The following is a 13,322-nucleotide window of genomic DNA, read 5'->3' as shown; positions in this document are numbered from 1 at the left end:
TTCTGCAATAGACAAGACTTCATTATCAGTTAACTGATCCCAGATGAGCCCCCAATTGTAATCTTACCGTCCCACACATCACCAGTAAATTTTTCAGTCTCTTCCGAGAGATTAATTGCTTGGTTTCAAATGCTTTGAGAGGAGTAAGATGTACAAAATACTTTTTTTCTTATCTTCATTTTCTCGTTGTTGGCTGCAGTACATCTAGGGGTAGATTCTTGAGGCTGACATTTTTAACTTTGTGGGTTCCAGATGATTAGATAAATATTAAGAATGCCTGTTGCATGAATTCTGATTGCCCCTTTTTTTCACTTTCTTCTATATCACACTGACTTTACAATCTCCACTTTAGAACACAAACTGACATTGTTATTGCCAAACATAAAAATACATCTTATTCCATCAGAGGCATGCCCAGTACCCTTAACTCATGCTGTGGTACTAACAATATTCCAAAGAGTTTACAAAACAAAAGAGTTTACAGACTTTCTTGACAAAAGAAGGATCTTCACCAAGTTATATCCTTATTTTGTAAATGAATCCAGAAGTAAATTTAATAGTTAGCATAAGATTGCATAATTAATAATAGGAATTTTAAGTATACCAGATATTTCAATATTTTATATATTCTTAAAGAAGAGTTCATACATATTGATTGTAATAAAGTAATTTATTTTTTTACATTTTGGCCTGAAATAAAATGTATCGTATACAAAATCAAGTGAAATTCTTATAGTTAAACAGCTGAGATAATTTTAACCTATACAAGATTCGAAAATATTCCTGGTATCGTCTATTTCTATAAAAAAAAGATGATGATAGAGGAGAGTGTCCTACTATACAATTTATACACCAAGCTGGCAAAAGTCTTGGGATAGCAATATGGGCAGTGCATTGGCAGAGCCATCATTTGTACGCAGGTGATTCATGTGTCCTGTGTGATTATGGCTTCATGGCAGGAATTAATAGACTTTTAATGTTGAATCGTAGTTGGAGATAGATGCATGGGACATTCCATTGTGGCAGTCATTGGGGAAGTCATTATTCTGATGTCCACAGTGTCAAGAGTGTGCTGAAAATGCCAATTTCAGGCATTAACTCTCACCAAGGACAACATAGAACCTGATGGCCTTCACTTAACGACTGAGAGTAGTGGTGTTTGCATAGAGTTGTCAGTGGTAACAGACAAGCAGCACTGCACGAAATAACCATGGATATCAATGTGGGATGTATGAAAAACGGACCCATTAGGACAGTGAAGTGAAATATGGTGTTAATGATCTATGGCAGCAGACAAATGATGTGAGTGCGTTTGCTAATAGCAAGACTCCACTTGCAACATCTCTCCTGCACTCGTGACTATATTGTTTGGACCCTAGATGACTGGAAAACCATGTCCTGGTCAGATGAGTCCCAATTTCAGTTGGTAAGAACTGATGGTAGGTTTTGAGTGTGGCACAGACCCCATGAGTCCATAGACCCGAGTTGTCAACAAGGCACTGTGCAAGCTGGTAGTGGCTCCGTAACACTGTAAGCTCTACTTACATTGAATGGACTCAATCTTCTGATTCATCTGAACTGAACATTGACTGGAAGTAGTTATGTTTGTCAACTTGGAGACCACTTGCAGCCATTCATGGACTCCATGATCCCAAACAACAATGTAATTTTTATGGATGAGTATGTACCATGTCACTGAGCCACAACTGTTCATGAGCGGTTTGGAGAATGTTCTGGACAATTTGAGCAAATGATTTGACCACCCAGATTACCTGATATGAATCCCATTGAACATTTATGGGACATAATCAAGACATTAGTTCATGCACAAAATCCTGTGCCGCCAACACTTTTGCCATTAAGAGTAGCTATAGTGCCAGAAGGCTCGGTATTTCTGCAGGGGACTTGTTGAGTCAATGCTGTATCATGCAAGGTAAAAGGAGGTCTGCCATGATATTAGAGGTTATCTCATTTCATGTGTCACCTCAGTGTACATTTTTATGTATATATATCTAAAAACAAAGATGTAGTGGTAAGTCACTACATCTTTGTTTTTAGATATATTTTTCCTACGTGGAATGTTTCCCTCTATTATAACCATATTTTTATGTATATATGTACATACATATGTTCCACATCTCTTCTAGGCCGCTAGATCAATTTCAAATAATCGTGGTACACATATCATTTACTACCTGGGAAGAATCACTGTGGAGGTAAGAAACAGCTATGTGTCAAAGGGGTGTGTGTGTGTGTGTGTGTGTGTGTGGGGCGGGGGGGGGGGGGGGGGGGAGGCGGGGAGGGGGAGAAAAACCATTATTTGAGAATGAGAGACTTGGAGATTTGCAAAAAACTTTACACGCAGTTTCAAATCTTTACAAACGTTTTTCATACTGACAGCCCCATATAATTATGAAAGTAAAAAGGCTTTTTATTTACTACATTGTCGCTGTTCATGCAGTAAAACTGCCACATGAAGCAAGACATTTATTACTTTTTTACTAGCAACTGTATGAATGACACATTTTTCTGACAGCATTCACTGAATTTAAATTACATCATTTGCAACAATTAGTTTGGGGGATATGACAAACACGGAATGGATGTAAAACTACTGCATCATGCAAGAGGCTTAAATCCATTATTTCATTGCTACTTATTCCATTTGCAAGAGCTTTTGCCGACAGTATCCACATTTTCCATTGAAAGTACTTACAAAAATATAGCATTGTACAACACATAGTTCAAAAGATATGATATCATAAACACTGAGATACATGAGAAACTGCTGCATCATACATGACATTTTAATTTACTATTTCTTTACTACTAATTCTATTCAAACACCTTTTGCAGACAGTAGCCACATATACCTCTGGATGTACCTGCAAAATTATATGACTGCACAGCACATAGTTCAGGAGATACAATGCCATAAAAGTTGAACTACATCGTAATGAAATTGAAGGGTAAACTTTGCTAGACATACAGGTGAAATAGGTGTATGAAAACATGTGAAATATATTTAATATGTGTGAAATGTATTTTATGTGTGAGAATGAGATCAGTTCACTGAGCACTAGAAATTTTGTTGAAAAAGAATGTTTTGCTGATTTGAGACATGCTGGTTTGGAATGGAAGGTCCACAACTGTATAATATAGAGAAATATTTGATAAATTTTTATTTTATCAGTCACAGTTGCATGAATACACAATTTATTGCTACAGTGGTCACCAGTTACATGCTAACTCACCCACTCTCAAACCACACACCTTGTTGTTTACCATAACTAGTTACACAACTACTTTCACTGAGATCCCTGCCTTCAATACTAGCTTTGATAACTTCTGTTTTCTTCCTTCAATCATTAGCTTTATTATTATATCTAATGTTCGCAAGTTACCCCAAGATTACTTAAGTTTTTGTATACTGTCCACTACATACATTAATTTAAAAACTGCACAGTATAGCTAATCTTGTTTTCAAAGTAAATTTAAATATGACAGAAAACATTAAACATTTAAAAGCTCTCCATTAGCCTTGCCCAAATCATACAAAATTGTTAATCATTTCATATAGAATAGGGTAGTAAATCAGTGATATGAATATAATAGAGGGAAACATTCCACGTGGGAAAAATATATCTAAAAACACAGATGATGTGACTTACCGAACGAAAGTGCTGGCAGGTCGATAGACACACAAACAAACACAAACATACACATGAAATTCAAGCTTTTGCAACAAACTGTTGCCTCATCAGGAAAGAGGGAAGGAGAGGGAAAGACGAAAGGATGTGGGTTTTAAGGGAGAGGGTAAGGAGTCATTCCAATCCCGGGAGCGGAAAGACTTACCTTAGGAGGAAAAAAGGGGTATACACTCGCACACACACACATATCCATGTCTGCTTGTGTCTGTGTATGTGCGGATGGATATGTGTGTGTGTGCGAGTGTATACTCCTTTTTTTCCCCCTAAGGTAAGTCTTTCCGCTCCCGGGATTGGAATGACTCCTTACCCTCTCCCTTAAAACCCACATCCTTTCGTCTTTCCCTCTCCTTCCCTCTTTCCTGATGAGGCAACAGTTTGTTGCAAAAGCTTGAATTTCATGTGTATGTTTGTGTGTCTATCGACCTGCCAGCACTTTCGATCGGTAAGTCACATCATCTGTGTTTTTAGATATATTTTTCCCACAGGGTAGTAAATCATTTAGGTAGTACTCAACAAAATCATTAAAGTGTACTATATGACCTAGATCCATGCACTACCCACTGATATAGAATCATGCACTACCCACACCATAGCAAAAGGAAGAAAGTAACTTGTTCTCTTACGAACATAAATTGGCATACTACACTATACCTCACTGCTATCCAGTGATGTTAGACGGCTTCTTTCATTTCTTACTCTCCACACTCTGTGGCACTTTACTCTCATATTGTACTGTTAATCTTCTCTTTAAAATTGCTTTCATACTAAAATGACATCACCTCTGAACAAAAATTGATATGGCTTTACTTTCACCGATTATGGTTACTCTCTCTCACTTGAAACAAGTGTCAGCTCAAAATAACAACATTTTTCATTAAAAACAAGCATTCCATACAAAATAGCTACACCACTTAATAGCATTGTTACAGTATTGCTTCAAAATAAGTTTGTGTAATTTCTTATCAGTGACTGAAATATGTGCGTGAAAATTACAAAATTTTCAGGTACTTTGACCAGCAGTTAAGCTGTAACTGAGTGTGAAACCTTAATAATCTTTGAAAAATGGATACAGTTTTGAAAATTTCAGATACTTCTTTCCATATAAATCCTTTGAAGTGACAGATTCCAAACAGTTATCAATAACTAAGGTTGGAAGTTCATCTATTTTTGATTGTTCAGGTCAGAATTTCTCTTTCGCAGCAGGAAAACATTTTATTTGATATTAGTTTTAACATTAGTGGTACAAGTTTTGAAATTTTCATCTATATTTTTGATTTCAGCATAACTATTTTCATTGTTAATTTGGACTCGTTTCTGCCTGCTCTAATTATTTCTATTATTCGTTTAAGTTCACTACTCAGTTAAGATTCTACTTCCGCCACACTCATTTCTACAGCCAAAACTCTGGTCTCCAAACCCCCTACTTTCTCTCCAAGATTATGAGTCTGTTTGCCAATAGCTGTTCAAAGATTGCAACTTTCTAGTCTGTAGACAGTTGGAGATTAGCAACTGACTAATTGACACTCATAAGTGATTGTCCCATATTTTGAAATTGTTTCTGATTTTCGATTAAACTCTGTTTAAAAAATTGTACTATTCCCACTAACATAATTTTTACATCATCATGCCTCTGCTCTATTAATTCAAACATTTCATCTTCTTGTTTAATTGTTTTGTCTAAGTTTCCCATGTCAGCTAAATCTTCACCCCCACCTGCTCCTACTTCCAACTTTGGCTCTGTATTGGTCATTTTTACTATATTTCTTTTCTTCACGACACAATAAACCAAATAAAACACTTTATTGTAAAAGAAATTTATTTCTTATCCCCACAAGTCTGTATATGCTTTTCCTGTCACCAGTTTAATACCAGTCCCTAATTACCCTCCAGGATACAGGTCCTTTATTAAAATGTATTTTTTGGAATTTCCAGTCCCATACACATTGTTATCTTTATCGAGACTGTTACTGCAACATTTTATTGCATTAATACACACAGTATTAATATACTAACAAGCCCATATTCTTATATCTTATAACATGAAAAATAATAAAAAATTCAAAATGTTTTTTCCAAAACTCATTTTTTTACAGTGATCTGGTTTAGATGAAATATTCCTTAATTTCTTAAACAATAAGGAATAGAGGCAACAAGTTTCATTTATCTCATTTCCTTGACAATGAATACATTTTCTTCCCTTTGTCAGCACAGTAGACTTGAGGTTCCTAAGATTCCTGATGGATGCAGAAAGATATTGGTTCTTTAGCAGCAGAATTTCTTAACAACAATAATAAAAGTCACAGGTGTTCATTTTCACAAATATCACATTTACTCCAAGCTTTCAAATAATTATTCTTCAAATAAAATAGTTACAGGCACAATGCAGCATGTACGTGATATAAAACCAAGTTTCACATCATATTTTTCCTGCCGACCGTATACAACGACAACCTCACACAATACACTAAGAAGGACAGAGATTCTTTACACACCAAAGTGATTCCTTCACATAACAAATTAATTACTTATCTATAATCTTATCTCTGAAGTTGATGTGAAAGTTTATAATTAACCATTTTAATGTCGATGACTTCAAATGGAAATAAAACTGCATAAGTAAGTTTCAAAATAAATCCAGTATTGTGAAAAACAATCAAGTTATTTGAAGTGCCTTACATATTATTAAAATGATACAAAATGTGAAATAATTATTTTAAATTTGTTTGTATCATATAATAAATGCTTGCAGTGTATCGAGTAATCCTCTCTTTATCTGTATCTATAAGTACTACACATAGCAAATGACGAACCATTGATCACTTCCATTGCATTATGTCAAGCAGACCATAGTCTGGTTTTTCACTCACGCTAAGACAACTAAATGGAATAGGAGCAACAGACGAAGTCACTATTCTACCACTCATTCTGGGCCTCCTCACTCTAACTTTGATCCTATTGCTCACCTCTAGTCAGTCAGAATGTTCCTTGTTCTTCGACTGTATGTGTGGACAATCTTGTTTAAAATGGCCAGGACTCCTACTTCTAAAACACCTACATGGCATCCTGTTATCTGTAAGGTAGCCTTTGAATCCCATATCCCAGTCTCTGCCTTTCATTTCATGTCCATATAACAGACAGTACCAATCTGTGATTAATACATTTCATAAATCTTCAAATGATTGTGGTCTCAACACAGACAATACCATACCTTGCACCTCATATTACACATATAACTCTGCTAATGGCTCTCCTGTTTGTTGTACCCTCAAATACAGCTTTTGTACAAATTCCTGCAGAGCCCAGGTGGGGTGTATCAGTTCCTCACTCAAATACTCCTGGAATTCAGTGAGATTACATAGTGCCACCCTTGCTATATTAACATAATGCATTAACTGCTCTGTACACTTTGTACATAGCAGATTTAAATCTGTTGTTCTCCAAAGTCACTATTTTCACCTTAGTCCTGTAATTTGACTTGGAACCACAACAGAAACCGTACCTGCCTCAAGGCATTGATCAACAATTTTCTACCTTCCTTGTAACAACTGAGTACAGGATTTGGTAGCTTACCAAAATATCACTGCACTCTTGGTCTGTTGTGCTCCCTTTCTGCCTATCAACAACTCTCCTCCCCATCTAACTACAATATTCAGTTTACCCTCTGTGACTTCCAAGCAGTTCACTTCTAATTCCTCCCCTAAATTTGAAGCAAACATTTCCTCAGCAGATACTGAGAAGGCAGAGGTTTGTTCCTGTAAGTGGTTTATATGTTTACCAACTTTGTCACTTTCTTTGATCCAATCCAATGTCAACTGCATAGTTGCAATGGCTAAAATTGAAAAAACACACTAAAACTGCCATCACCTATTGTAATGCCATTGCTCTATCTAGCAGCAATCCATTTCAGTTTGGTCCCAGGAGTCATATTGCCCTTGAGTGCTTCACTACTCCACAGAGTGTGAAGTTCAGTCTTGCCTAGCAGATAATGGTGGAACAGTGACATGTTCATTGTTGCACAAACCTATCATGTTAACAGTATTTACATCAAAGAAACCTGGTATATTTTTAAATGGGTTTTCAGCCAACCAGCTACACAACTTATTTTAAAATAAATTCCAAGGCTTGGACCAATCTGAGGGTAATAATTTATTAAAGGATTTTAGTAAACTGACCGGAGTGAATGGTGGTTTGAAATACAATTTGTCTCTAGGGTTCAGTCAGTGAATATCTCCTCTCACATGAAATTCTTTTACATTCAGTTTAACGTGTAGCAATGAGATATATATCATTTGACTGTTTGTATTTTATGTTCTCTTAATAAAGGTAAACAGTGATCTTGGTTCAGTGCTAAACAATTTTTTTTTAATTTTTTTTTATTTCTGTAGTCGTGGATGACTATTGCACTTTCAGGCAGTTTCATTCATGGTGCGCCTGTGGGCACATCGAAAAATGGCAGGAGCTGCCATTGTATCAAGTCTCCATATCAAACCATATTACTGCGCTAATTCGGTACAACTGACTGGCACGTATTTTACTGCTATGACTTGTGTCATCAAGTGTCACATGACTTTGTGGTATAAGTTCTACACCATTTACAATACTTCAAAGTGAACAGTAAGCTCTTTTAGGGGAGTGACATATTTGCCCACTGTGATTATGTGTTGGCACATCTGTTGGCACATATCCTCATATTGCCTTCATTATTGTTTTTATATCTACCATTCATAAACAGTCTGCCAACCATTTCAGATTACTTAAGTTGATGAGCCTGAACTAATGTGACTTTCAAACCAGTATGGTACAATGCTGATCCCTACAAATGCGCAAAATTTTACAAAATCTGTAACCTTATAATGTCATTACTGTGTTTCATGGACTTCAATACGCCCTTTTTTCTTCGAAAAATTGCCTCCAAAATTCAGGTGCATCTTATATTCAAAATTAATATAAAAATGTAACTTGTGTGATTTAAAATTCCTGCCAGTTTTAAAAATGGCCAAATATTTGATGCTGTGGGGAACTCATCTCTACCTGGAAACATTGAATTCAACTGGCAGCACAGAACTGACATGACAAACATAAGTTGTGGGGGGATTCACAACATTGCTAACACTGCCTTACTTGTGCCCAACCATCACAGACCCAGAACACTGTCTAGCCCATGATATGTCATTGCAGTCTATGGTGCCAGTGAACTTCAATTGAAAGTGATTTGTGTTATTGTTAACAGAACAATATCTTTGTTAACAGCTAGTTTCATAATGGAAAAAAACGAAAGGTATTCATAAGATGCAGGCTATAAACTGAAAGTAATGGCATATGTAGACGAACATTGAAACAGAGGGGCTGGGTGGCTTTTCAGCCCTCTACCAACAGAAAAACCATTCACAATTGGCAGGCTAGTAAAGAAGAATTGAAAAAAAATATGGAAGATTAAATGTGCAAACAGAGGACTGAACACAAAATGGCCAAAACTAGAAGATGATGTATTGAAATGGATTGAAAGACACCATCAAAATGGCATTGGAATTAATACAAAAATGATTCAAATACAATTTGCAAACTAGTGCTGCAATGGTACTTAACAGGTTTTAAGGGTGGAGTTGGTTGGTGCTACAGGTTTATGAAGCATCATGCACTTACCACGCGAACCAAAACCAAAATATCTCAGAAAATGCCACAGGAGTGTGATGAGATAATATTATCCTTCCATTGCTTTATTATTCAACATCAAAAGAAAATCAGTGTGGAACTAACCCAAACAGCAAATATGGGCAAAACTCCTCTGACATGATGTACCAAGTAACATAAATATTTCCGTGAAAGGTGCTAAAACTGTAACTACAAAAACAAGGGTACATGAAAAAATGCACTGCACAGTTGTCCTCTCATGAGGCACTGACAGTACTAAACATAATCCAATGATCATTTTCAAGCACAAAACAATGCCAAAACCTTCTGAAATACTGCCAGGTGGTGTTGCTTGTGTACATGACAAGGATTGGATGGATGAGGCTGGTATGAAATTATGGATTAACAGAGTGGGGGAGAGAAGTAAAGGTGCTTTATTGAAAAAGAGTTCTCTTCTTGTGCTAGATCAGTTTAGGAGTCATTTGAAAAATTCTGTGAAAGAGAAATTGAGACACATAAATACAAAGCTTGCTGTTACTCTTGGAGGACTTACTTCACAATTGCAACCACTTGATTTCTCAATAAATAAATCATTTACAGTGTGTATGAGAGAGGAATGGAACAAATGGATGATGGATGAAATGCAACATGAATTCATGCCAAAGTGAGCTTTAAAACAACCGACAATCAAACAAGTGTGTCAATGGATAGAACTGTCATGGTCTAGAGTGAGAGAATACATTATTGTTAAATCTTTCAAGGAGTGTGGCATAGTAACCCTCTCAATGGCAGTGAAGACCATCTTATATATGAATAGGACAATGATGATGATGAAGAGGAAGAAGAAGAACAACAAGAACAAGAAGTATGAATATTTTCAGGGGCCGTAAAGGTCAGTTTTGTTTTATAAACTAAGAATTTTTTTAGTCTGGTTTTGCAATCCAATAATAAAAATGTTATTTTTTTAAAAAATAGCTTAAAAATTAAGGTGTGTCTTATAGTCCATACAATGTATTAGAATTCCAAGTTGAGATTATCTCGATCATGATCCTGTTCATAAGAACAACACTGTCAGTGCCAGCTATACAGATCATTTTACAATTTTGTGGATTTAACATTCTCTTTCATGAACAACTATATGATTCAGAGTGATAATGTCAAGCCATACCTTTCACTTGGTCTCAATGAAATTGTACAGCAGAGAGGTTGGAAAATCATAGAAAAGTTGACCATTAGACCCTTTCAGTGCTTGTATCTTGTTCTGTAATACTGTTCAGTGTGGTCATCTTAACAGTATGCTATTGACAGATGAGTGGTTGTTATTTGATGTTTATATTCTAAAATTTTCACTACTGCAATAATTTCTTTAAAAATGATTGTAGATATTATTCTTACAGAATGTTTTTAAACAATGAAACTTTTCTCAAAGATAATTCAGTTCCATAACACTTGCACTGAATCAAAATACGTAATATTTTATGCATTTAGTACTCAACAGCTATTGCATAACACATGAATTGTATAATTTTTGTCCATTGTAGTTGGTTGTAGAAGGCTCAAGGAATCAGACATCTACCTTGCTGAGTCACAAGAAATATTGGTGCCACCTATTTCTGATAAGAAGATCTTGTATACTGGAAGAAAAAAGAATTTTGAACAGCAGTTGCAGTAAATTAAAATTGTATTATTTGTATCCACCACAAAAATATCAATATGTTGTTTTTTATTTCTAAGACTCACAGTATCATAGCCCTACAGCAAAATTAGTTGAATTTAACTGTTTATGAAGCTCAAATATGTATTTGCCAGCTTAATTTCCATCAAAATTCATGAGGATAAATTTGGAACAATTAAAAAATACTTTAAACCAAACTCTGTGTCGAGCAAGCTATCCACTACAAAACAACATAAATCACAGACTTCTAGAGTAAATACTTTCATAAATATGCCCATTCAAGTGAATCGAAGTGACACCATGTCAAAAGAGCCACTATACTGAGTCAGCTATTTATTCATTCACTAAACACATAATAAGATATTTAAATGTCAAAATATCACCAGTTCAGCTCTTCTGTAACTTATCAAAGACATTTTACTGTGTTAATCATAATATTCTATTACAGAAGTTAAATTCTTTAAGGAATATGAAATTCTGCATATGCCTCGCTTAGTTCTTATTTAAGAACAGAATGCAGACAGTTACTCAATACTGTTCCAAATAATTCAAGGATGAAGTCTACATCATACAAATGGAGAGAAATTACAATGCAAGCTCTGCAGTGTTCAATCACTGCTCCAGTCTTGTTTGTCCATTATTCAATCACTGTTTCAGTCTTGTTTGGCCATTATGTTGATGATTTACTAGTTTGATCCACTATTTTTTTTTTTTTTAAATCAGGAGGCAGAATATTACTCCTATTTGTTCATGATACAAGCATTATTGTAACGCAAAGCAAAGAAGCATACGTTTTTGTGCCACAAAGCACGCCCTTGACATAAATTTGTTGCAGAATTTTAGAACTTGTTTTGAGCTCAAATGGAATGAGCTCCTCATAGTCAACCAGCATGAATTCCGAAAACAATGATCATGTGAATCCCAACTCACAGTTTTCTCACATGATAAACTGAAAGCCATGGATCAAGGCAGTCACATAGATGCTTTGGTTTCTGAAAAGCATTTGACTCAGTACAACATCTATGCTTATTACCAAAAGTATGATTCTGTGGAATATCAAGCAAAATTTGTGAGTGGATTTTTTGGTAAGGAGGACACAACATGTTACATTGGGTGAGATGTAGAAGTAATTTCAGGTGTGCCCAAGAGAAGTGTGTTGAGACTCTTGCTGTTCATTTTGTATATTTATTACAATGTGGACAATATTAATAGTAATTAAGGCTTTTTGCAGATGATGCATTAATGGAATACTGTCTGAAAGAAGCTGCATACATTGTCCAACTCATACAAATATCTGGGTGGAACAGTTTGTGGGGTTATGAAACTGAATGATCATGTACAAGAAGTTATTGGTAAGGCATGTGGTTGACTGCAGTTCATTTGTAAAATAGCAGGGAAATGTAAAGAGTCTACAAAAGAGACTGCATACAAAACATTTATGCAACCCATTGTACAATACTGTTCAAGTGTGTGGGACCTGTACCAAATAGGACTAACAGGGGATAGAGAATGGATACAAAAAGGAGCAGCACAAATGACCCACAGGTTTGTTTGACCCTTGGAAGAGTGTCATGAAGATGCTGAAAGAACTGAACTGGCAGACTCGTGAAGAAAGACAAAAACTATCCTCTGAAAACCTATTTAGAAAGGTTTTGAGCCAACTTTAAGTGATGAATCTAGGAATATATTACAATATATTACAATATTGTATCCATAGGGATTGTTAATACAGTATTAGATTAATTACAGCACACACAAAGGCATTTAAGCAATACTTGTCCCTGCACTCCATACATGAATGGACTGGGGAAAAGTCCTAATAGCTGGTACATTGAGATGTACCCTCCACCAAGCAATTCAGAGTGGTTTACATTTTACAGATATAGATGTAGATATTTTCTGTTCCAGGTCCACCCCTACCCTTTAAAAATGCTTATAAACAAAACTGTCTACCTCTGACTTTGGCAAAATGTACTGTGTGCAGACTCAGGTGTGCTAGGTGGCTGGTGGTTTGGTGCATCACCATCGTCACCAGACAGCAACTTCCTGCGCGTACATAATGCCTTCCCCAACCGGCGGCTGTCGGACAATGCACTCATGATGCCACCCAAGATCCGCGTGGCACCTAGCTGCGCCTCATCGCCTGGTGGCACGCCTGGCGGTGGCCTGCCTGTGCGCCGGCATTCCAGCATTGGCCCACAGGAGCGGCGTGGGTCTGCTGTCAACCTGTCGCCACCAACGGTCAGTCGCCGCTTCAGACTCTGCTGCTCTCATCACTGTCGCATCACACTTATTCAAAAATTTTC

The 13,322-nt window shown here is 36.2% G+C and overlaps 1 protein-coding gene across 1 annotated transcript in view; it reads left to right on the top strand.

Moving 5' to 3' along the window:
* Positions 1-13,322, top strand: part of LOC124796150 (SCY1-like protein 2) — a 404,810-nt gene that overhangs the window by 322,988 nt on the left and 68,500 nt on the right. Inside the window, exon 10 of the mRNA XM_047260241.1 lies at positions 13,001-13,257. Coding sequence (XP_047116197.1) covers positions 13,001-13,257 — 257 coding nt within the window. The remainder of the gene's footprint in view (positions 1-13,000; positions 13,258-13,322) is intronic.

Source organism: Schistocerca piceifrons, chromosome 4, assembly GCF_021461385.2.
Source record: "Schistocerca piceifrons isolate TAMUIC-IGC-003096 chromosome 4, iqSchPice1.1, whole genome shotgun sequence".
NCBI lineage: Eukaryota > Metazoa > Arthropoda > Insecta > Orthoptera > Acrididae > Schistocerca > Schistocerca piceifrons.
This window is presented reverse-complemented; position numbering and strand designations above follow the sequence as displayed.